This window comes from Periplaneta americana, chromosome 15 (genome assembly GCF_040183065.1).
Source record: "Periplaneta americana isolate PAMFEO1 chromosome 15, P.americana_PAMFEO1_priV1, whole genome shotgun sequence".
NCBI classification, from domain to species: Eukaryota; Metazoa; Arthropoda; class Insecta; order Blattodea; family Blattidae; genus Periplaneta; species Periplaneta americana.
Window position 1 is genome coordinate 82,995,382 of NC_091131.1, and position 26,207 is coordinate 83,021,588.

General features: G+C 34.3%; 1 protein-coding gene across 7 annotated transcripts in view; it reads right to left on the reverse strand.

The window, feature by feature from the left end:
- The window catches only part of Rbp6 (RNA-binding protein 6), a 1,547,649-nt gene that overhangs the window by 1,154,015 nt on the left and 367,427 nt on the right, over positions 1–26,207 (reverse strand). For all 7 annotated transcript variants that reach the window (XM_069847737.1, XM_069847734.1, XM_069847740.1 and 4 more), the window contains one exon: positions 2,369–2,410. Coding sequence is in view for 6 of the 7 variants with exons in the window: in XM_069847734.1 (XP_069703835.1) it covers positions 2,369–2,410 (42 nt within the window). In the remaining variant the exon portion in view is untranslated. The remainder of the gene's footprint in view (positions 1–2,368; positions 2,411–26,207) is intronic.

Genomic DNA, 26,207 nt, shown 5'->3' on the forward strand with positions numbered 1-26,207 from the left:
GTGATATCTGAGCCACAATTGCAAGAGCACACTTTCATTCAAGACGCCATGATATCCTTACAGGCTATTCTATTAATTCCTTATTGTCTTAGCACTTCCTTTCTATTTGTTTTATTTCGTTCACTTTTCCTCCATTTATAACACAAACTTTTTCTTCTTTATTTCATTTCCTTGTTCCTTTCATTCATTCTTTTTTGTATTACGATTCTCTTTGTTTACTTTTTCATTTTCTGTTTCTTTCTTCACTTTCCATTAATACACTTATTTTAATTTTTTTTAGCTCTTTTCATCACTTATTTTCTTTTCTCCTTCTAACATTCACGTATTTATGTTATTCTACTCGTATTTCAGATTTTATTTTGTTTCTATTCCGTTTCTTACATGTCCATTTTCTGTTTAGGCATTTCTTCATTTTAAACCGGCACGAGTATTGTAAGATTCTTCACCTGACATAATTAAGAACATTAAATCCAGACGTTTGAGATGGGCAGGGCATGTAGCACGTATGAGCGAATCCAGAAATGCATATCGTCGTTGTTCCTGCAATAACTCCTATGTGCAAAATATACAATTTTTCAGTAGGAAGAAAAAACACATTTATTGATCCTATGGCAGCTGTACATAGGAGATTGTGAATTCTTACATTGTCGAAACGAAGAAATATAATTACATAAGCTTATTGGAGATGTTACTATTTGCTGTATCACTATTTAAGTTATTTAATAGAGCAAAAATCTGAATATCGATAAATATGTCACATAGGAGTTATTGCTGGAACAACGACGATATAGAGCGTTAGTTGGGAGGTCGAAGGGAAAAAGACCTTTGGGGAGGCCGAGACGTAGATGGGAAGATAATATTAAAATGGATTTGAGGGAGGTGGGATATGATGATAGAGAATGGATTAATCTTGCACAGGACAGGGACCGATGGCGAGCTTATGTGAGGGCGGCAACGAACCTGCGGGTTCCTTAAAAGCCATTTGTAAGTAAGTAAGAAAGTACGAGTATTGTAAGGGTTTTTATTATTTCAATATTTACTTTCTTCATTGTGTTTCCTTCTTTCAAATCTCTTCCAACTTCATTTCTTTCTTGTTGTATTCCTCATTTTCATTTCTTTTCCATTTGCTCTTCAATTTGTCCATGTGAATTGACTTTTCATTTCTATATTTCATTTTTATTTTCAATTCCAAACTTTTTCTTTCATTTCTAAACTTATTTACTTGTTATTCCTACATTTATTCATTTTTAATCCCTGTAAGTATAATATTATTAACTTCCACATTTTTTTAAATTTTATTCATTTTCACTTCTACAATATTATTCTTAATTTCTATTACTACATGCCTTCATTATTAATCTCAACGGTTCATTTCCGTCATATTTCTTTACTTTTTAATTTTATTCTTCATTTTTACCTCACGATCTATTCACTTGCCACTCGTACATATATTACTTTTGCTTTTTGTTACGTCATCTCTTCATTTTCACTTTTCTTTATTTCCTCTTTTTTTTTTCTTTTTGTACTTCTCATTCTTTTCTTTAGTATGTTAATTCGTCTTTAGTTTCACAATTCTCTTATTTCCCATGTTCCGCCGTTTCTTTCATTCCCTCTTTTCTTCCATTACTTCTTTTTCTTAATTTTTATTATTTCCATCTTTGCTTTAAATTATTTTCATTTCTATTTCTGTTCATTTCCTTCTTTAATTATTTGTTAACATTTCAATTCCTTTTTTCTTTTCATTGTTCACCTCCTTCCTCTCATTGTTTCACTTCCTTCCCTTCACTTATCTCTCCTCATTCTTTCATCTTCCTTCTCGCCATATACCTTCCCCCTTCCTTTTCCCTTTATAACTATAAACGTACATCCACACGACATTCTCTCTTATCTACTCATTTACGTTGACTGCCTTCGTCCTTTTTGTCTTTCATTTTCTCGCAAATTCATGGCGGCTGAGGGCAAACAGTGCAGACAATGCAGTCCGCTGCTGTCAAGGTGTTATTCGCACAGACACGCACACATTCCATTTTCGTATTCTCTTTCAAGACAAGGAATGTAGACAGATAAGGCTTCAAGTCAAAAGGAATGCCTGATAGGCAAGTTGCTAGTGTTAATAATATATCACTATATTCAAGGAAATGTAAATATATAGCCTTCGTTTATTTCTGCTCTCATATTATATGCGTCAACAGTAAAGTCTCAAGTAAACCTAAGCTTTATACAGTTTCGAAGTGTTGCGTCGTGTTCGTCATTTCAGCAATGGAATGAGTTAAAACAAAATTGCTCTAATTAACAGTTTTTCATTCTAATCGTCTATTAATTGTGGATGTCTGATAAAAATATAATACATATTAATATACACACTTACCTTAGGATGTGCTCTCCTCGGGAAGGCAACTTTGGGGTCAATCTGGAAGGAAAATTGAAAAGATATATTAGATTTCAGGTAATAAAATATTCATACACATTTCACACACTATCAACGTATATTACAAACAAAACTTGGTAATATACAAAGTCTCTCAAAACATTAAAATTATTATTTTAAAATTAACAATAGAATATAGAAGCTACTATTATATATCATGCGTTGCATTAATAAGTATTTATTATTCAATTATTATCAGTATCAGTTTCAATTTGTAAAATAACAAGTAGTCCTACCATATGGTTTCTATTAACTTGAAATGTTTTAAACTATTTATTTTTAAAATTTGCAACTTCAGTCTTACAAACTGCTATATTTCTATATTTCGGTACAAACACAAACTGAAAAATAAATCAGTCTAAGAACATATCCGTATAATACATTTTTATCCAACAAAATACACAGTAGTTTGAGTATGTAGTGACGTATAATATTGTTCCATAAGTACTAAATAATAATTTACATTAAGTATTAATATTGTGATAAAGTAACTTTAAAATAAAACAGTTTGATCGAGAAAATACTTTCATATTAAGAATTGTGTAAAGTAAATAAAGAAAACGCATATACTTAAAATTAAAAGTAAAATCTATGAGCATATTCCTAATAAATTATGAAATTACATTTCCTTTCTATCTTCTCCGAATTTCCTTCCGTGTATTATTTCAGCCTTTCAGTTAAATTACACAAGAATAATTACAAGACATTTCTTTCAGGCTGTGTAATTCAGACAAATCTTTGAAATACATTTTACATTAAATCTGTAGAAATATAATAAACTATCGCATTGTTTTAATGAATGAGAGCAAATAAATTAAAACCGTTTTCGTTATCTTATGCAATTAACTTACAACATACATCGTATGCGTTGTATGTTAAAATATACACAGAATATTTTCAAACGCATCTCCCGATAACGAATACAGTGGACTCTCCTAAGTTCGACTGAACAGAATTGAAAGTTCAGTCCAATAAGGGTAGTGGGTGTGGCAGGTGAAATCAATACAAATTCTTATTGGTTATCCGTCTACAAATACAGTACTGTACTTGCATTTCCTGCCCGACCCGAGACTTGTGTATGTGTTTCTAGTACCGCAATGGGTTTCGACAGTTCCGTCTCACATACAGCACAATTTTCAAATATAAAAAGAAGAGTTCATTAATTTAAAATCAGTGATTAAATATGGATGTTCTAATAAATAAAATATTGTGCTTTCCTTTAACAAAATTCTCACTACAAGACACAGAACCAATTCCCATTCAAATGGCAAACCCATTTCTCAGTGCCCGTATAGGGGCGTGTCTAATTCTCCTACGTAAGCAGTCGAACTATAGGATGTCGAACTTAAGAGCTTCCACTGTACTATTTAATTTCTTGAGACCGTTCAATATAGGAAAAACAACATACTGCTTAGATAACAAATTAATTTATTAAATAACGAAAGAGTTTCGTATACGTAATTTTCTTTAGAACTACATAGCATAAGTTACATACATACATACATACATACATACATACATACATACATACATACATACATACATACATACATACATACATACATACATACATACATACATACATACATACATACATACATAAACATTACATTACATTAATACATTACGCAAACACTGTTCCCGTTGTGATGTTATTGCCTCATGCTGATTTGCAAGTTAATAAATTGAATAATTCATAATCGTCGTCTTCAACATTATCGTCATCAGAATTATTAGCATTTATATAAACAATTCACTTAGGATATTTGTTGATGAACATACTGGCTCACATTTTAACTAACACTATACATTCAAAAGTATAAAAATTCTCCAGTTAAGTGGACAAAATAGCGAAGAACCGTTGCTGGAGACAACACTAAACAAGGGACACACTACTACCACAGTCTAGTATACATATATAGTCAGGAAGCGTGAGTTGTGAGGGTGCTAGAAACAATAGACTGTGCCGATACTATTTCGCATTGTCTGTAATGAGGCGATATTAGCGATCCTAGTGGTTAGCAACTATCTATGGATGCATATTTACTGCGTATTGAGCTTCGTGACTATATATGCTAGACTGTGCTACTACCTATGAATGGGACTTCAATTTTTATTTCCCTGCCGGGGATCGAAATGTGGCTGGTTAGATTTGTAGAGAGACACCTTGTAACTTGGCCCTGCCAAGGAACCCTATCGTAAAGACGAGATTGTAAATTAAATTTCACGCCTTCAACTTGAGCAAGGCGAGTAGATTGTTACATTTCCGTTCCGATGATCGGAGCGACCCGAAAGAACTTCCGAGGAAACGAATTATAATTGAAAATCGGACACTCGCTCAAGTGTCATTTGCCCAAGAACGATGAAGACAATACAAACTGAAGATCACTCGAAACCTCTCCAACTGGATATGAAAGTAGAAAACAACGAACGTGGACCGGACCGAAGCTAAGATGCTATCGACAAGTGCTATCTCGCACACTGGAGCGGAATTACGGATATATCCGGTCCGGAGGGCGAAAACGATCTTCAAACACAACAACGTACCCAAATTAACACTTTTATCTTCGTAAATAAGAAACAGCAACGGTGACTTTTGAGAACAGGTTTGAATTGAACTTTTTGAATTGCTACTGAAATATAAGAAGTCACACTGCTTCGTAGGTTTAATCCTCCTTCATCTTCGAGAGAAAAAGAGTGAGAATGGCAGTCCTGTAAAGTCTCGTATAATCGACCAATTTTCAACCACTATTTAACTGTTAAAATATGATTGACTATCTCTCTCTCTCTCTCTCTTTCTCTCTATGTAGAACAAAAACTTTATTTAAAATTCCAAGGCAAAAGATGAAATGTCAGTTTGCGAAAATGAGATTTTGCAATATATTGTGCATACTGATGACATCTTTATTGTAGTAAAGGATGGCATACATATCTCTATTTTTTTCTCTCTAACCCGCTGTTATGAAACATGATTGCTATGATTTTATACCGCTGTACTACTACTACTTACTGACTTTTAAGGAACCCGGAGGTTCATTGCCGTCCTCACATAAGCCCGCCATTGGTCCCTATCCTGAGCAAGATTAATCCAGTCTCTATCATCATATCCCACCTCCCTCAAATCCATTTTAATATTATCTTCCCATCTACGTCTCGGCCTCCCCAAAGGTCTTTTTCCTTCCGGCCTCCCAACTAACATTCTATATGCATTTCTGGATTCGCCCATATGTGCTACATGCTCTTCCCATCTCAAACAACTGGATTTAATGTTCTTAATTATGTCAGATGAAGAATGCATTGCGTGCAGTTCTGTGTTGTGTAACTTCATCCCTCTTAGCCCCAAATATTTTCCTAAGCATCTTATTCTCAAACATCCTTAACCTATGTTCCTCTCTCAAAGTGAGAGTCCAAGTTTCACAACCATAAAGAACAATCGGTAATATAACTGTTTTATAAACAATAACTTTCAGATTTTTTGACAGCAGACTGGATGATAAAATCTTCTCAACCGAATAATAACAGGCATTTGCCATATTTATTCTGTGTTTAATTCCCTCCCGAGTATCATTTATATTAGTTACTGTTGCTCCCAAGTATTTGAATTTTTCCACCTCTTCAAAGGCTAAATTTTCAATTTTTATATTTGCATTTCGTGCAATATTCTGGTCACGAGACATAATCATATACTTTTTCTTTTCGGGATTTACTTCCAAACCTATCTCTTTACTTGCTTCAAGTAAAATTCCCGTATTTTCCCTAATCTTTTGTGGATTTTATCCTAACATATTCACGTCATCCGCATAGACAAGCAGCTGATGTAACCCGTTCAATTCCAAACCCTCTCTGTTATCCTGGACTTTCCTAATGGCATACTCTAGAGCAAAGTTAAAAAGAAAAAGGTGATAGTGCATCTCCTTGCTTTAGCCCACAGTGAATTGGAAATGCATCTGACAGAAACTGATCTATATGTTTCACTCAAATTGCAGACTCACTGTGATGAGTACAGTGACGAACTGACCGTGTGGTTCACGGGAAATTCGTCTTCTCCCTGGGAGCTCGAAATGTTTGTTGTTTGTCCCTCATCTGGAAGCTCATTTCTTATAGTTTTCTGAAATATATAATCTGTATCTATTATCTCAATAATTTCATACCTACTTGGACATTCACAATATAAGCGCACTATACTGTCTATACCTTAAGCCATCTTCAGTGTCTGTTTCCTATTTCACATTTTCCACATTTAGTATTTTTTCGATGAAAAAAGTAGACGTTCAATTGGACAAAAGACTTCACTGAGGAACCAAATTAAGTCTTAAACAAGTGGCTATGTTGTAAGCTAAATTATTGTTTTCAATTGATTATAATTATTTTATCCCAAAAATATACAAATATACATAGACTATATATTTTTTCTAAGGTATTTATGTAATGTGTCATATCTTTTAAGGTGAGAATGTAGGTATGTTTGTTGACAAATCACAATATTTCTAACATTATAATCTGAAAAATCTAAGGATAATTAAAAACATTCTTGTCTACTAGTGTACAAAATTGCATGATTCTACCTTAAATATATTCAAAGAAAAAGGTACATAAAGTGCACCAATTTAACATGGCGGAGATAGGGACCTACCGATAACTACATTCTTCCTTTAAATGGTTCAAGACAAATAAATAATTCTAGTTTGTAACATTCTCCATACGCAGGGATCATTTTGGCGAAAGAAATTTTATCCTAGGTCAATTTCTAATGGAGTTAGGTCGGTCCAAAATTGTATTAACTTTTCCCAAAAACAATTTTTCTTTGAGCCACCAAATTCGATTTTCAAGTTTGAATTATATGAATTGGTTAGATTACTCCCAAGAATCATGTCACCAAAGTTTGAATAAATGTGGACCTTGTATACCTTAAACTACATCACATTCTAGGTTCCATTTTGAACTTCTAAAATCTAAAAATCAAGTCTCCAATGATTACAGAACCCAGATTAAACTGTACTAAAGAAGCAGGAAGAAGCTGTGTTTATAAGACTTCATCTGTGTTTCATTTATAGCCTTCTTTCTCTGTCCTTATGATTTCGAAAATGTTTTACTTAATTTCGCATAACCGTCCGTGCATTATAATATTATATTATTTTAATTTGTGAACATATTAATAACATGTATTTCATTTAATACTGTTTAGATATTATAGTTTATGCGTGTGTGTGTGGGTCTGAAATTTTCCAAAATGAAGTAGGCAGATGAATAATTCAGAGAATGGAAAGAGGAGGGTAGAGTTATCCTACCTCCAAGTGTGCAAAGTAGGTTAACAACTGCGGGTAGAGTGCTTCGAGATGGAACGGAACGCCATTGTCGACCTCAGCTTGTCTGCAAGATATGCGGCGACGACCATCGAGAACCGGATGAAATTACACCTGTTCTCCCTGCCCCTCTCACCATTACACACGGAGTAAATCGACTTCTGGGAACAGGAAGAAATCCTATCGCGCGCCTCGGGAAACAGTTCAACGGCTTCCGATCAACCGAATGAGTATTGCGAAAATAATTGTAATTACGATGTACAAGTGTAAAAGTTTCGAGGAAACTAGCTAGTCACTAATGAGGTGGATGCGCACACGGGAGACCTACGGCTTCAAACACATGGCACATTAATGAAGCGAATTATGGTGGCTTCTTATTTCTTATTTCAAAGATATTTATTCATAATATTTCCATACTAGTTTGCAAATTAGACGAAATTGTCAACCTTTAAACTTTCTTTATAAAATTATTAACAACAATTTGGACTGTGTTGGTTTATTTTATTATATAACATTATATGCACCCAAGTTTAATACAAAATTTCAAAATTCATTTTTCATACCAAGGGCAAATACCGAATCGCACAAAAATTCCCGAGGTTTCCAAATGTTACAATTTCTACAATAAATTACATCCCATCCGAATGTTGATATTTTCAATATGAGTTTCTCTAAATACAGAATTATTTGTTATCATAATTTAGAAAACATTGTTATTAGTTAATTTAGCTACTTTCACACTTTATTTCAATTTCTCTTTTTCATTTTTCTTTCTCTTTTTTCCATTTTTTTTTCAATTTTTAATTAGAGCATGTTTCTTTTTTCTTGTTTATGTTTTATAAATTACTTTGTCAGTCTTGAACATTGTAATTGAACTTTGCCTGTTATGTTCAATAAATGAATGAATGAATAAATACTACAAAATTATTTCAGACATAATTCATGTTTTATCAATACATTACGAAAAGGCCAATAAAATTCACAACTGTACCCAATGGGAAAGGATCCCGCATCTACTTGTAAACATTATTACATATTATTATTATTATTATTATTATTATTATTATTATTAAAGATCCATTAGTTAGCAGATAAGGAAAAGTTGGACAGAACGTAAATTTCACGAAAAATGAGTACACTTTTTTTTAATTGGTTATTTTATGACGTTTTTTCAACTTCTTTGGATATATAGCGTTTGAATGAGATGAAGATGATAATGCCAGCGAAGTGAGTCCAGGTCCAATGCCAAAAGGTATCCAGCATTTGCTCTTATTGAGTTGAGGGAAAACCCCGGAAAAATCCTCACGGTACCTTGTCTCAACCAGGATTTGACCCGGGCAAGCTCGTTTCACGGTCAGGCGTGCTAACCATTACTCCACAACGGTGGACAAAATGAGTAGATGATTTATATATAATATATCAATATATTTTATCTTCCCCCGCTCGCGGTTGTAGTAAAGCGGACACGGCAGTGCATAGAGCAGTTGCACATATGTGAGTGAAAGAAGATAAAATGTATGCACTGTAGATTACGTTCATTTTCGGTTTTTTCCTGCTCAGAATTTCCCTAATTTCTTTCTGTAGAATAGAGCGAGACAAGTGACCTACCGGCATGGAGCTCACAAAGTTTTTTTTTCCTATAGTCCTAAGCTCCCTTGCAAAGACGAGCGCTCACGTATATTTTAGTTGTTCCCACCCCCTCCCCTCCTTATCTATATCAAATCGTCGAAATCGGGCCTTCGTCCAGCCTAAAATAACTATAAATACAAATCAAACACATACAGGCGAAGAGAAAGAAATATTATCTGGAAAGTATTCTGAATAAGACCAAACGAGGTATATAACATTATGACCTAATTCGGGATTAATTCTGTGGTTCCAAGGCAAAAGGTGATATGTACTTTTTTTGGCGAAAATAAATTTTACAATAAGTTGTACAATCTGATGGTATTTTATCGTGGCAAAATATAACATGCATATCTCTTATTTTTCTCTATAACCATTCGTAATGAAATATGATTTTATACAGTCGTTCAAACTTTAAATGCTCTCTCCTGATAAGCTGCAAGAAATAACATATCACGAGCCACAGAATTATGATTATAATTATTATGGTGGTAGTAGTGTGATGGTGGTAGAGACAATGCGATGGCAGAATATAAGAATAAGCCTTTAAAAATGCAGATTTTATTACTTTTACAATAAGAAAAGACTGGGAAGAAGAATGATAGATAAAATAAGCTGAAGAAGAAATACTGAATGACAGAACTAATAATGAATCAATTTACAGATCTTAAAAATGTACCTCTTAAACAGCATTACAAATTATATTTCCCTTACGTCACTAACCATGAAAATTCAGAGGGATGATGCAGCCATAAATCTGGTACTTATTTAATTTTACTGAAAGAATAACAAAATCGATGCGACGTGAGCCCGCTGGTCGTGCGGAGGAAGAAGCTGAACAAATCTCTTAAATTCAACATTGCTCATAACCCAGATTGTGGAACGAATGCTTTTTTTATTTTTTTTTTGTTCTGAAACCATCCCCAAACATAATGACGGTAGTGATAACCCTCGCAACAACCCCCACTTTGATATGAGATATACATATATTTCAGGATTTATGTGAAATTTTCGCTGTGGGGGGAGAGAAAATGGAATGAATTTAAAGTTGTGTTGGTTCCAACAAATGAGAGTCTGGCTTACAGTAAAGTAAAGTGATGGCAAGCAGTTTCCGGTGGTCCCCGGCTTCCATGGTAACCCGCTACTGTCACTTTGAAATACGGGGCATACACCACCAAATAACGGAAGCAGTTTATGTAACACCAGCAGAAGACAAAACACCACTTTTTATTTGTTTTTGTTTCTTTCCTCCATGATACGTTCATGTATTTATTACGCGATATAGAAAGCTCACAGATTGCAGAATTGAAATAAGCATTAGACAAGACCATACACTAAAGGCCCGTCGCTTGCAATCTCTTTAAAGTAACTATTATTATTATTACTATTATTATTATTATTATTATTACTATTATTATTATTATTATTATTATTATTATGAATGAAATTCTTACCATATGTACAGAGCATAGGCATGATTTTGTGTCTAAATTACATACTGCAATATTCGGAATATTTACTGTTCCAGAGTCTGGCTATTGAAGATTATTATTATTATTATTATTATTATTATTATTATTATTATTATTATTATTATAATTATTATTATTATTATTATTATTATTATTATTACTATTATTATTATTATTATTAGCAGTATTTTGAAACAAGATAAGTAAAAGTTTACAAACGACGAAACATTTACAAAGTAAATTATTGCATTATAACTGTAAAATATAAGTTAACTAGAAATTAAAATAACTAAACGTTTAAAAAATGAATTATTGATTTGTAACTGTACAAGATCACCAGAAGTTTACCAAATTGCTAAACAAATATAAAATGAATTATTGATTTGTAGCTATACAAGATAACCAGACTTTTACCAAATTACTAAACAAATACAAAATGAATTATTGATTTGTAACTGTACAAGATCACCAGAACTTTACCAAATTACTAAACATTTACAAAATAAATTACTGATTTGTAACTTTACAAGAGTATTGGTATCAGCAGTAGTCATTTTTTGTCTGTGATGAGGAGATAGTAGCGATCCCACTGGTTAGCAACTATCTATGGATGCACATACCCTACGTATTGAGCTTCGTGACTGTATACAGTATACTAGACTGTAATATTCCCTACATCACTTATGACGTTCATATTAGTATCTCAACCCATGGAAAAAATATCAGCACCGCAGTTTACTTTCAAAATCTTTATTGTGACTCGTTGCTATTTACTCTGATTTACTATTTAAAACGTTTGTCTGCATATTAACGATGACATGTTATAGATACAACTATGTACCGAAAAGTTTATTTATATGATATACATAAAAACACAATCTGCTGATCTTGATCTGCTTTCGGGAATGAGTTCGATTCCCCCCCTTGGGCTGATTATCTAGTTGGGGTTTCCTCCCAGGCTTTTCCTAACTGTAAGGCGAATGTCAAGTAAGCAAATGGCGAATCTTCGGCCATATCACTATCACCAATTCCATCGACGCTAAATAACATCGTAGTTAATACAGCGTCGTTAAATAGTTAACTGAAAAGAACACAATAATGAGAGAGAGAGAGAGAGAGAGAGAGAGATAAAAAGACTAATCCCCTGTTTTCATCAAGGACAAATTTGACGAGATTGGTGCTAAGTAATTCGCTTAAATATGTCTCGTAAAGCCCTCGAAAACTAAAGTAAGCGTTTAAAAGATAAAAATTGAAAATATTTCTATAAAACAATTAGGTAATGATTGGTAAATGGCAACTTGTTAAAAATATGTCTATGTGCAGACGGGCAGTATTCTAACAGTTTTTATGAACAAGTTAGTGTCTACATTTAAATTCCATGGCATTACAGGAGCTAATATAATCGATTTCGATATTATCGATTCCATGCTTCGAATTCACTGAAGCGTTTGCTGAAAAGCGAGAGAGGGCTGACTCAAAGGCAAACGCTGAAGCTAAGCTTTTAATAACAGTCGCCATGTGTACTGTCCGTGACTGGCATCTACGGAACAGAAAAGAATTTTGAATCGTGTCAGTATGTATTCATATAGTCCACTATCGTTACAGGTTAATGGAAGCTACTGCTATTCCACTACTACAGACATGGACAAATTATTAGACTAAAACGTTTTCTTGGAAACATAACATAATTCGTCATATCAACTATCAGTATAATTCACAGAGTCTCTAATGTTGTAAATGTGATTGTTTACATCTTTCGGTATATTTTTCCAATTGTTAAGCATATTTTTTGTGTCTATGTTGGTACTACTGGTGTTTTAATTATATACTGCAGAAGATATCCTCCCATGGCCTGCAAGAAGACCGGAAATGAACAAAATTGAAAATCTATGATCTATACCGAAGAAGAAAGTGAACGAAAAGAGACTTACAACAAAACATGGACTTATTTAAGCACTGTCTGATATTTGGCTAAATGATGCTGATATTCAAAGAAAGTGTCAAACTTTGGTTTCCAGCATCCCTGACAAAATCAACGTGTTAATAAAGAATAAGGGAATGTTCACAAAATAATAGTAACCTCAAGACTCAATTTTCTGTTCATTATAACTGTGCAAAATACATTTTTGTTCATTATTTCTACCGATAAATACAGTTTCGTTGCACATATAATTAATTTAGTCTAATAATTTGTCCACGTCTGTAGTAACTTAATGAGACGATTTCACTCATTACTGTCCCTACCAATCATACAACCAAAAATCACTGAGCTGCTAAACTCATGATTCCGGTAGATGCCGCAGAAGGGCCATTCCATGACAAAGTGAGCCTGACCCCAAAATTTTCAAACATCTTATATTTACATCGAATTTTGAAGATTATGCAAGAGAAAACATTGAAGTTATCTGTGAAAGAAAAAATTAATGTGGATATCAGTTTACTATTTATCTAGAAAATACGGTATAAAGAGAGTAGTGGATATTTGCAGATCTGAATTAGATTTTGTACTGTAAGTTAGTATTAATGTATGAAGCTCCCCATTCCATTTGTTTGCTATTTTATTGTCCTAAATGAAAGAAGATAATCCACTGTTGCAGTCGGAGTAATATTTTGTTCTTAAAGGTAGGCATATTTCCTAAAATTAATGCACATTATATTGCTTGTTTCATTGTCCCACCTGTGACAAAAAACTTAAACTTCGTTTCTAGGAAAAAACAAAGCTTGAGGTGAACGTTGAAGTTATGTATAAGTATACTTGTCGTCACTAACATTATGAATCCAGAGTTTCAGATTGGTACACAAAGAGGTTTTCGAGATTTATCGTAATTATTGTGACAGATTTTATAGAAACACCTCTTTTCACACATGGGTGAAACATCAGACAGGATGCAGAAATTGCTCAAAGGAGATAAAAGGAAATATGAAAATCATAAAGAAAGGTAAAGAGAGAAGGACAAAAGACGGCAAGAAAATATAAGAAGGAAACTAAGAGAACCGAACGGTGCATTAAAAGGAAACATATGTAAAGGAAGCTTAAAAGAAACGAAATATCGACAAAAGATGAAGGATAATATTGAAAACAAAAAAAAACAAACCCGTTGTTCCAAATTAGGACCATATAGGACTCTCCAGGCACTTGTAAAGTAGAGTTAAGAAGGTTCTTTCTCACATTCTGAGGGAAAAAAATTTGCTGTTATAAAGAAACTTATGTTGGAATGTATACCTAATACTGCCAAAAGAGAGGGCCAAGAAAGTATATTCGCTCATTACATGAAGATATGCTACTGAAGTTCAGAAGTTTCATGCTCAAGATCATAGCAATCGGCAAGTCTCTGATATCAAAGATGTCTGTGAACATCCTAAAATTGGGAAGAGGATAGTTTACTACAGAATCGTCATAGGATTGTTACTGTCAAAGAAGCATACAATGTGTTGAAATCAGAACATCCATCAGCCAAAATAAATTTATCAAAATTCTATGAACTTTGACCAAAGGATATTGTTATGTCAAGAGAAATGCCACAACCAGAGTGTTTCACATAAATTTTTAGTTCCTTTGTAATTGCCATTAATATCTGCCAAAGTAATGTAGATGAGGATGGTGATATGAAAATAATGTGCAGACGAACTATTGGTGAATCAGAGAAAGTTTTCAGAACTGATGAATCTAATGTGTCACATGTAAATATGAACAAATTGTGTGCGTCCTTTCCCAACCAGTAATTAAATAGCTATGTGAGAAACAGCATTTTCTGTGATTTCTGGATATATATGAGAAAGAATAAATCGAATAAATTATACCATGTCCCACCTGTGATATTTGACTGTCCCATCTGTGACAACAATTAATAATTTATATTTTTCATGTAAATGTAATTATTCTCATTTTATGTAGATCATGGTGAAGTACAACTCCTCTTGTACCAGTCTGAAAGTGTTTTGAATTTCCTTTACCAAGCACTTCACAGAACTTTAATAAAACTTCATACAGTTTCATGCTTGATGTCCATTTTTGATCCCACCTATGACAACATTTCAAAACTAAACAGTATTAAAACTGAGACAATGATTTCTTCAAAATTCACAAATGATGAAAGATTTTAATGTCAAGAGTTCATATCATATAGTGATTTTTCATTTCTAGTCCTACTGAATTAAATAATTCTCATATGAGCAGAAAAAAAAATGCAATGCAAATGTCCCCCCGTGACAATAGAAAGGCCCAGAAGTATGAATCACGCACCGTAAAATCACAATCTAGTACATACAGTCACGAAGCTCAATACGTAGTAAATATGCATCCATAGATAGTTGCTAACCACTAGGATCGCTACTATCGTCTCATTAAGGACAATGCAAAATAGTACCTGCACAGTCTATTGTTTCTAGCACCCTCACAACTCAAGCTTCGTGACTGTATATACTAGACTGTGCTAAAATGACACTGCCAGTATTCTCACCCACAAGAATGGCTATTTCCACCAGTAACTTAAGTCACACAGTCAAAGATCAAGTTACCAGTCATGGTCTGTATGTATGTATGTATGTATGTATGTAATTCACATAAGTCTATTGGTATTTAACGTGGAAAAAGGACACTATACATTTAAAAAAATTATGTTTCGTTATTTGATGTTTAAAAGTTCTGTTAAGGATTTAGTGCTCTGTATTTTCATTCGAAATCGCTAATCATACTCTATCAGAAAAAATGCGATTTTTCGGGAACTAAATCTTTGGATATCGGTACTCGTTGACGTCTTGTTATAGAATTTGGATAAGGGTAGGAAGGGTGGAGTTCTGTGACTTTCGAAAACGGGCTGAGAAAACCACAACCGTAGCGTTGAGGGCAAAATGAAATGTTGGGGGAGGGGACCCGTCGGCCCGGGCGGGACCCGGCGAGGTGGAGCACGGCAGGGTGGGGTTGCTGGCTCATGAATACCCGCGGTTCCACCCCCACCCCCTGCAGGCCCTAGCTTGCTTGCTGCAGCCCAGCAGGGCCCGGGGCCCATAAGTCAACAGGACGAGGGAAACAAGGGGGTTGATGCATTAGCCTAAGCTCTTTGTACCCCCACCCTTTCCAGTACTCAGAGGGATGTGAAGCAAGGGTCAGAGATGAAGCCATTCGTTGGCATACGCAATGAATTTCTGTCTCTTTCTTCCTCTTTCCTACGCATGCATATATACATGCTTCCACCTCCGATACGGGGGTTGGGGGTTGAACCCACCCCCGCACCCCTTCTCGCACATACACAACACTGATTGCACAGGATCAACCAAAGTATCTGCGCACGGAGGATTGATAATTTTTTTTATTGGAAGGGTAGAATGTTGTGGATGGAATTAGCGTATTTGCATATCACACGGTTAGGCGAGATGCGTCGTATTCACACTAGACTCTCCAGTTTTCAACCCCTGCGTTTGCCCCTATATATTTATTTTTATTTTTAGACTTGAACTGAGGGAGAGTAAGAAAAACATTGCATGAAAAGATTCAATGTGTGTATGTCTATGTGTGTATGTTTATGTTTGTGTGTGTGTGTGTGTGTGAGAGAGAGAGAGAGAGAGAGAGAGTGAGATTTAAAATGATCGGGGGTTAGTAACCCTTCTTCGTGAGATTCAAAGTGCGATCTCCGAACTTCAAACTTCTAATTATAAAGTTAGTGCGATACATTTCATTTCGATTATCATCTCTTTAAATTATAAACCTTATTATAACCTTTAAAATATTGCAACAATTCACTATATATATATATATATATATATATATATATATATATATATATATATACTGTATAAACACATCAAGTCAAGTCGGAGTAGCGAATTATGTTACTATACTTCGATCCATAATGTTTGACAGGAGAAGTAAACATTGCCTGCAGAGGAGGAGAGAAGTATAATTAATTGCTATTGAACCAATGGCAATGGTCTCATTCCACGCGTATTTTGACGTTGGGCAGAAGTAGAACGCTTAAGACCGCTCAACTTCAACTCAAGCGTGGAATGAGATTTCTGCCAATAGGTTGGATAGCAATTGTACTACTCTCCTCCTCAACCGGCAATGTTTACATCTCCTGTCAGAGATTATGGAACGAAGTATAGTCAGCGATGTATGCAATGGAGAGGTAAAAGAACTAACCCCAAACACCACTATCTCCTAGCTTAGTTTCCTCATGAGTGATGCTTTAATAGCCTCCGGAATAAACATACCTACATAATTACATAATATATAAACGCAATTACTAAAAAAAATTAATTAATCCAATTGGGAGCGTGCAGAGAGCTACCGGCGAAAACGTAATACGGCGAACGCCAGTAGGGGAAGTTATCCCCACCCACATGGTGTGCATTCGACACAACACTAGCCTATCTCGTAGAGTGTGTGGTGAGCTAGTAGGGGAAAAGTGGAAAGGGGTCGTGGGCGGAGCTTAGCGTTCGCCGTATTACGTTTTTGCCGAGCTACCAAGAGAAAATTCCTTTAGAGATTCCATATCTGTTGGATAGAACGTGAGGAGCTATGGGGGTTCTTCCCAATCATAAGAGGTATATCAGGTTATCCCATGATGAATCCTAAGATTCATCTCGCTAATGTAATCTAGTTATCGTCAAATCTACTGACGCTAGAAAATCTCGCACTTGCTAAAGCGTAGTTAAATAACCAATTAAAAACGCATGTTAATAGCTAACTATTATCGGTAGGGTCCCATCTGCGACGTTATAAGCTCCTTCAATCTCAGAATCCAATATCTCTCGAATAGGTCTACGAAGTCAACATGCTCGACTATTATTGCTTCATTTAAATCAGGAAAAAGAAGGTAAAAACTTACGTGTGATCTAAAAATTCAGAAACATTCTCTTTTAGGGTTCTAACAGATCTTCAAACCCTGAGCTCTGTCCATGGAAAACAGTTAAAGAACTGGCTCGTGGTTGGTTTTAATGTAGATTTCGAAGAATAGTTACTAAACATTCCTTCACTCTCAACATGAAAGCGATTCAAAAGATTCGTTCAGAATTTCGGAGGCGTATACGTGTTACAAGTAAATCAAAATATTAATACGCCGGATCTAACTTGCAGCACTCTGTGCCGCTATAACTCGAATTTACTCTACTTGAGCTGAAATAAGAACTTTGCATTGCGAGTCAAGTACCTAGGTAGCAAGTATTGCAAGAAAATACCAATCATGTGAGCCAGGTGTGGTTCTTTCTCGAATTGTCACTATCAAACTTCTATCGACAATATTGAGAATTTCGAATGTATTACTCATTGTGAAAATGTTGATCATCGACCGTTAGAAGTACCTAGAAATCAACATATAAAAATAAACATTTTTCGAGAATCGGGCACAGCTCTAACCTGGAATACACTAGCTGTCGTTTTAAAGATTCTTTCCAATCATAACTAGTAACTCCTGGCCGATGAACTCAGCTATTAGTGGGGGTAAACTGTTTGTAAAGATTACACCCTTTCCTTTTCGGGGTTGAGAGCACCAAGACTGGAACTCTCGTGTCCTAATCTGTTATCCTACATTTCTAATAACGATATGTTTAGCGACTACACTATTAGGAATGAGGCCGAGCTTACGTATACATTATCTCATAAGCAAGGTTGTATGACGTGATAACAAAAATTTTTGCAGATGCAATACCTTTTTTTTTTACCGACATTTATGCGTTGTAATTATTTTTCCATGAATTCGAAAGCGTTCCAGACCTTCACACTTATTTTCCGAGAAAATCACACCCGTAATTAAACTGATGCACTAGTAAACACAATACTAACATCTAAGGAAAACTATACAGTATAGGCCTATGCATTTTAGAGGGCAAAGGCTATTCCCAATCCCTGATCGGGTCAAAACCATAACAGAACTGATATTTAACCCTTGCAGTGAATTTCCTTGAAGGTCGGAGGCCTAATTAGTCAAATTCACTCTCCTCACCTCCACGCTGAGGCCCCCCTGGGATCTTTTAAGATGCGAAAGAGATAGTAGTGTGCGGAAAGCAATGAGAAGTTACCCGCAGTTATCTTTCCCATAAAAAAACTGCAAATATAGAAGAAATGAAGCTGTGTTAGAAAGAGCGTGTGGAGAAAGAATAATACTGAAACTAATCAGGAAGAGGAAAAAGGAATTGGCTGGATCACTGGCTAATAATAAACTGTCTACTGAACGATACACTGAAACGAATAGTGAAAGGAGAAAATATCGGGACAGAACGAAATATCTGATGACAGACAACATTAAGATAATAATATGGATCGTATACAAAGACTAAGAGGAAGGCGAAAAATAGGAGAGTGAAGAATTCTGAGTTTGCAGTGAAAGACCTGTCCTTGAAAAGAAAGCAATGAATAAATGTATTTTGAATTTTATAAGACGAGATGTTTCGAAACTCTGCTTTAATCCCTCTGAAAGACTATTTCACTATCAATTTATTTTTCATTCTAGTTCCGTTCACTATTTTAACATAGCCTATAATACTCAAATCAGTATGGAAGTCCGTAGTTCGTGACTGTCACACTGACATTTTACAAACTTTTGCTAATTGGTTGAAAAGTGAAGGAAATAATATATTGGTAGGTCTATTGTGCAGTATATCACATACATATAACTTACATGAAACAATCAGTAAGTTATATATTTTATAATAAACGTTACTTTACATTACTAATGAATTAGTAAAGCACTTGGTACAAAATTTACTGTTTATTTATCACTATGCAGATATATTAGGCCCTAATATAAAAGTAAAAATATATTTTATTTATATTTTGAGGCGTAATTTAGAAAAATGAAAAAACATTTGTAATTGAAATGAAAGAATATTTTTATACTCAAAACTTCCACCTTGCGTAGCAACCTTATGCTCAGCACTGTGACGTATTTCTACCTTCAGAATAGTCAGAAGAAAAAAAAAACCTTTTATGACTGTTTTACGCCTTTTCATGCAAGTGTACTAAAGTTTTCGAGCCGCGTTGTCGGTAAGCTGCCAGGAAAACAAATGAGCTACTCCGACTATAGAGAAGCGTAGTATTCAGAACTCAAAAAACAGCAGCTGAATCACATGAATGAATTCCTATTTAGGCTAAACATTATAGCAATTGTAGCATTATGTAAAGCATCAAAATTTCAACCGAACCTTTTGAATCGTCCTGTATATATTTTTATGTTGAGAGTTGAACTCAGACAGAGTGAGAAAAATAGAGTACAGGAAAGTGCAGTATAAAAAGAAATAAATCTAAATCCTATAACGAAATCTCCGAGAAAGAAAACAAACGTCAAACTAGAGTGAAAAGTGTAAGGTGATGGACCACGCCAAGAACGAATTTCTATACCAACTTTATGTTTTTTTTTTTTTTTTTCTTTTCAGTTCTGCCTGCTCATACATTTGGATAGCATATAATTTAAATGTGAACAGGGTTGCAAAGGAATAAGGTAAGAAGCTCCAGCATATGCAGTTTCAAACAATAAAGTTTAACATACTATTGCGATGTACCTAAGTACATATGACATTTCCGTGCAGGTATTCTGCGTTATCTTATGATAAAGAATCAATGGAGCGGAGAAAAATTCTCTCCGGTACCAGGATTCGAACCCGGGTTTTCAGCTCTACGTGCTGACGCTCTATCCATTAAGCCACTTAGTCACTCGTAATGAGTGCACCTCTGCACATTAGTGTGTTGGACATTGTGTCACTGTCACACATCTGTGATACAGTGCATGAGGGTTGGCCACTAAAGGGAAACTAAGAGGTGGAGCTTAAACTGAGAGGATTCAATCCGGCATCGGAATTGGAATCCGGTGAGGCTTAGTGGATAGAGCGTCAGCACGTAGAGCTGAAAACCTGGGTTCGAATCCCGGCGCCGGAGAGAATTTTTCTCCGCTCCATTGATCCTTCATTATAAAGTTTAACACATTTTCAGACATAGAACTCAGATATTAATAGGCCTACATTAGATGAGGATGGCATTCACAAGAAAGAAAAATTATAAAAAATGTTAACCAAGGTTCGATCCGAAAAAATCCTGTGAAATCCGAACAACACTATTCGTTAATCTCTGAACAGTCTCTATATCTAGGAGGCAGGTTAAATACAGAACAGTGACTGATGTCAGATCATATTACATCGTCACATCATACTAATTGCAGTATGTGACCAAGAGATAATTATCTCTAACGATAATTTTATCAATAACCTATTTTTGTTCTTTCTTATTAAGCAGAATAATGCACATGTGATCATAATAGAAAAAAGCAAGATAAAAAAGAATATGATGAAGAATCTGATAAATTCTATGAAGAATGAAGATAGAAACGGGAAGGAGATAAATAAGACGGCAATTAGACAAAGAGGAAAAGTAAAATATATAGAATAACGAAAATTAAAAGGGAATCATGACAAAGAGTAAGACACATGAGTACAGAGTATTGTAAGCCAACATTAAGGAAAGAAATATAAAAAATTGATGAAAGATGATAACGAGGAATGCGATATAAAAGTGAAATATTAAAAAATAATGTAGACCAAGATAAAGGAGAACTAGCTAAGTAAGAAATTACAAAAAGAAATACATATAACGATAAAATAAGATAAAACCAATTGATAGAAAGGAAGACAACAGTAAAAGAAGAAAGAATGAAAGTAGATAAATAGGCCTAATAAGATATAATAAAAGATAAAGACTAATACAAATACAATGTAGGACAATATAAAGTAGGAATATAGAGGAGAAAATAAAGATCATTGTAATAAAAGGCAAGGCAAAGAATAAACATAAAAACAATATAAAGAAGTTACAAAATGAAGGTAGATAGCCTATAAATAATACAAATAACATACTAAAAGAAGGATAATTGAAGAACGTGATAAAGAAGACAACAAAAAGGTAAAGAAAGTAAAAATTAAAATGTAAAGGAAAACATAACTAGAAAATATCACACAAAGAATAACATAAAAGATAAAAGTAAAATTAAGATAATAAGTGAAAGAAAGTAGTAAAAGAAGGAAAATAAACGACAAAAAACAAAACAAAAGAGTAGGATGAACACAAAGAAGATTTCTAAGAAAGATGGGAAAAAATACAGTGAGGAAAAAGTTAATGAAGAATGAGATGAGGTAACTGAAGAAAACAGAAAAGAAAGGGAACATGACAAAGAAAAGTACGCCGCCAATTTATTTCTTATCGGGAACCGACTTATTAATTTGTCACAGTGATATTCAATTGTTTTATTATGTTGAGATATAAACGATAAAAATGGATGCTCAATACCCGAGGTATAACACAGGCTCCTGACGAGTCCCAAAGGGAAATTCGTTGTAGCTGATGGCGAATTGCGCTACATAGCAGTAAAAAATCCGAATTATGTCAGCGCATTGTTGTGAAATGCTTTTATATTAGACAATTTAATTTAAAATATAGAAGTCGAAGCAACAAAGGACGAGCGGCGGCGAACGGAGCAAACGGAAAGGAAATCATCGTGTAACATTGAGTGATATAGGGCTGTTAGGTATTCGAGCAAGAGCGTATAATTTTACATTTATTTTCATTCGATTCTCAACTCTGGCCGGAGTAGAGTGGGGAAAAATACTTTCCTAACTGCAGTAGATAAAACAACAGCATGTTAAAAGCCAATTCTGCTAAATTAATTCTGTTTCTCTACGCTATTGATCTCACCTCTACCATCTCCCTTCGCTGTTAATCTCTGACAGCTATCCAGCCTATTACAACCGACAACAGGGGTATCCAAAATCATGAGTGAAATATATGGAGCTTTAAAAAAATTAAGGACACTTCGAAATCGCTGAAACTTTAAGAATAGTTGTTATAAAAATATATCCACAGTGTACACGCTTCCCAAGAAGATATCTATGGTTTGATTCCCAACGAGGAGAGATATTTATCTCCATTTCATAGGTTTGGGTGTTTCATTGACCATGATCTTGTAATTGAGGCGTTCCGTGGAATAACAACTTAACGTATGTTACGTCGTTTTTTCCGTTTCCAGAACATAATCTCCTACCTGACAATATTATTTCTTTCCAACAAATACAGCGCCCTCTATAAATATTTGAATGTCATTCTGCGCAAAAATGTTTGATGCTCTATATCTCAAAATATAGATTTTGTAGTTAAGCTCTTGTTCCACAGAACGCCTCAATTTTATTGACCTTTATTGTGTCCGCGGTAGCGGTGCATAGTGCTAACCACACGGTCAGGGGCTCGCAATGTAAATATAATTATCTAGTTTTGGTTCAGAAATATACCCTTCGTTATATCGCATTGCCTTGTGATGTTTGAAAATGAGGTGGTAAAATTAAACAAGAAAAAAATATATCATCCCCATTTACAAAATTAGGGTATTTATGTAAATATAAAATGTGACCAAAAGAAAATTTAAAAAAGATCCCTGTTTTCAACTTTAATCCTTAATGGTTTCTCTGTCAGGTTCTACGCCGCATGTAGGAGTAGATTCTACAAATATATTGAATTTTCTGAATAACTGATAGTTTCAACTTAGACGGTAAGGCAAAATTCTTTCTCTTAGATATACAGTAGTCAAGAAATCGGCAAAGTTTATGTTTAGTGATCGTAAGATGTAGACGTCAGGAAAATGCCAGTTTATGATGCATATTCCATATCCGGAAATTTCATCGGTTTACTGGGCGTTATGGCGAAAGCCAACATTTAGTTTATGTATGTGGTAATCGATATACATACTGCAATGCATAAATAATGAGACTGCATTAATTTTATAGAAGCGATTAAAGTTACGTTCAAAATCACTTTACCCTATTCACAATGAGTGGTACGATCAAGTAAGGTTTTAAACAATTTTTGGTGGTTCTCTTTCGGAACCGCTAGCAGACATCCCGTCAAGGTCTGCTGAAAGGATTCAATGTAATCAAACGTTTTCTCAGAGGAAATCTCAATTTCGAGTATAGGAAATGACCCAGTCTCATGGTACCAAGGAGGGCTAGCAAATGTGGAGATTTGTTTTTGGACCAGAAAATGTACAGTTACCGTCTTGTGAGCTAACACTTATCATTGGAGAAAAAGAAACTAGGTCTTCTTTCGCGATATTCGGACTTTTACGAAAAATTATCTTCCACAGTAATTATAAAATTCTTACGTAATAGCCACAAGCAATAATCGGAGTAGGGAAGAAAAAATCCTTCACTTATAAGACCTTTACTATTGTAGAATCAAATCAGAATTATCGTCTTCATTTTCGACTTCTGAATATGCAGTTTCTTCTCTTTCGGTGACATTCTGCTCTCACAATGTTTCACAAACTATTATTTGATTATTACAAGAATACTGTGTTACTTAGAGCAGTTTCAATTATGTTTCGGCGAGTTCAATGTGGATATGTTGATCTCCAGACAAGCTGCAAGGAACAAATTGTGCAGACCTTCCTTTTACCTAATTGATGGACTGAAATCTTCCCTCCACATCGAGATCATTCGCCAATATTCACAAAATCACATAATATTAACTTTGCACTTCTATGTACTTTTATGGTTAATTCTTAATTCCTGACTCGATCTGGATTTTGTGATCAAAAGTCATCTTCGAGACCCCATCGGGCCTTCCTGGAATCAAGCAAACCAACGGAAAATTTATGAATGGGATAAATAAGTTTGTTTCATCAGCTTGTTGCATCAATGTTGACATCTCGATTGCACTTTTACAGAGTTTTAAATGCTCCACTGAACATCATTACACTTTACTCTTAATTTATTAACATGAGGCCTGAATATATTACAAATTTAACTTTAATAACTTTTTAGACATACTAAAATAGACTATAAAATTATTAGACAAGTATCCAGTTTTATCAGAATTTCCATCTCAAGCTACGGACACATAAGAAGAGGTAATATGTAAAGCAGTAAAAGAAAACAGAATATAGAATTGCTTAAATGAAACCATTTATAATTGAGATATTAACACAGACTTTAAATATCGCATCTAAAACTACAAAAGTATTATCAGACCGATCATGACATACGTTGCTGAAAGCAGACCAGAATAACTGAACAAATAGTGGAAAAATACGAACTGAAGACAATGCGAAAAATTCTGTTGTTCACAAGACACGAAGAAACGATGTTAGAAATGAGGATATCAGATCAGAATGTAAAACGGTATAGGTTTGAAATGCGCTTAGCTGGGAGAATAGTACACTAGATCATTGATGGTAATCATATATTTTATTTATTTGTTTCATTTCAGCTTCAAGACAGGGTGAAATACTTCTGTAAACATACACCGTGAAAACCTAAAAACTCATATTGCTCGATATGTTTCAGAACTTGTCTCTATTGTCCTAAAGCTCTTGCAGTCTTCTTCCTTGATTTTATTAAAATGAAATGTGTATTATCGCAGGAGATAAAATTTGGTTAGTGAGTGGCCATCATGTATGACCAACGATTTACACGATGACCATGGTTAGTGCCATTTGGCAGTTGCATCTGAAAGTTACTTGGCAACAATGTGCACAATTGTTGTTTACCCTGAAATACTTACAGCGTGAACCTAAGTAATGCCATTAATTTCAGAGAGCTATTCTTTAAGATATTTCAAACAAAAAATTTAATACAATTTCGCTTACTTTTTCTTCCTTTTCGAGATAAAAATTATTTTATATTAAAAATACCATAGCGGTTTTTGGGAAATCTATTGATTTAATTCCCAATATGCTCGGTCAGTAAGCGAGCAAGTTATTATGATAATAAATGATTGAAAGAATTTTACTTTTCTCTTTTAAATGTGTAGAAATTTGATCCGAATAAATGTAACATTTTCAAATTCCTTTTCAGAACGAATAGTTACATTTGTTCAGATCAAATTCCTGCATATTTAAAGGATAAAACTAAAATTCTTTCAATCGTTTATTATCATAATACACTGCTCTCTCAAATTGACAACATATTGGATTAATTCGGTAGCTTTCCAAAAACACGCTATGAAATGTTTCATATAAAATAATTTTTTCTCGAAAAGGAAGCAAAAAAGAACAAAATTATATTAAACTTTTTTGTTTGAAATATCTCAAAGAATAACCCCTTGAAATTAACGATATTACTTACGGTCTACTCTGTATATGGTAAATTATATGTCAGGAGATACAAACACGAGTATAATACACGTAGATTATTACGAAATGAAGGAAACTAAAATATTTTAAAATATTTTATTTCTCGACCAAGACTCTTAAATATGTAGTTGTTTTGAATTAGTTATGTCTTAAATATTACAGTTTAAACAACATTTTACTCCTATGATACACAAGCCACCATACATCCTGGAATACGATGTATATACGTCAAAAGTACGAAAAAAGAGTTAGCAGTAGAATAATCGATAAAATAGTG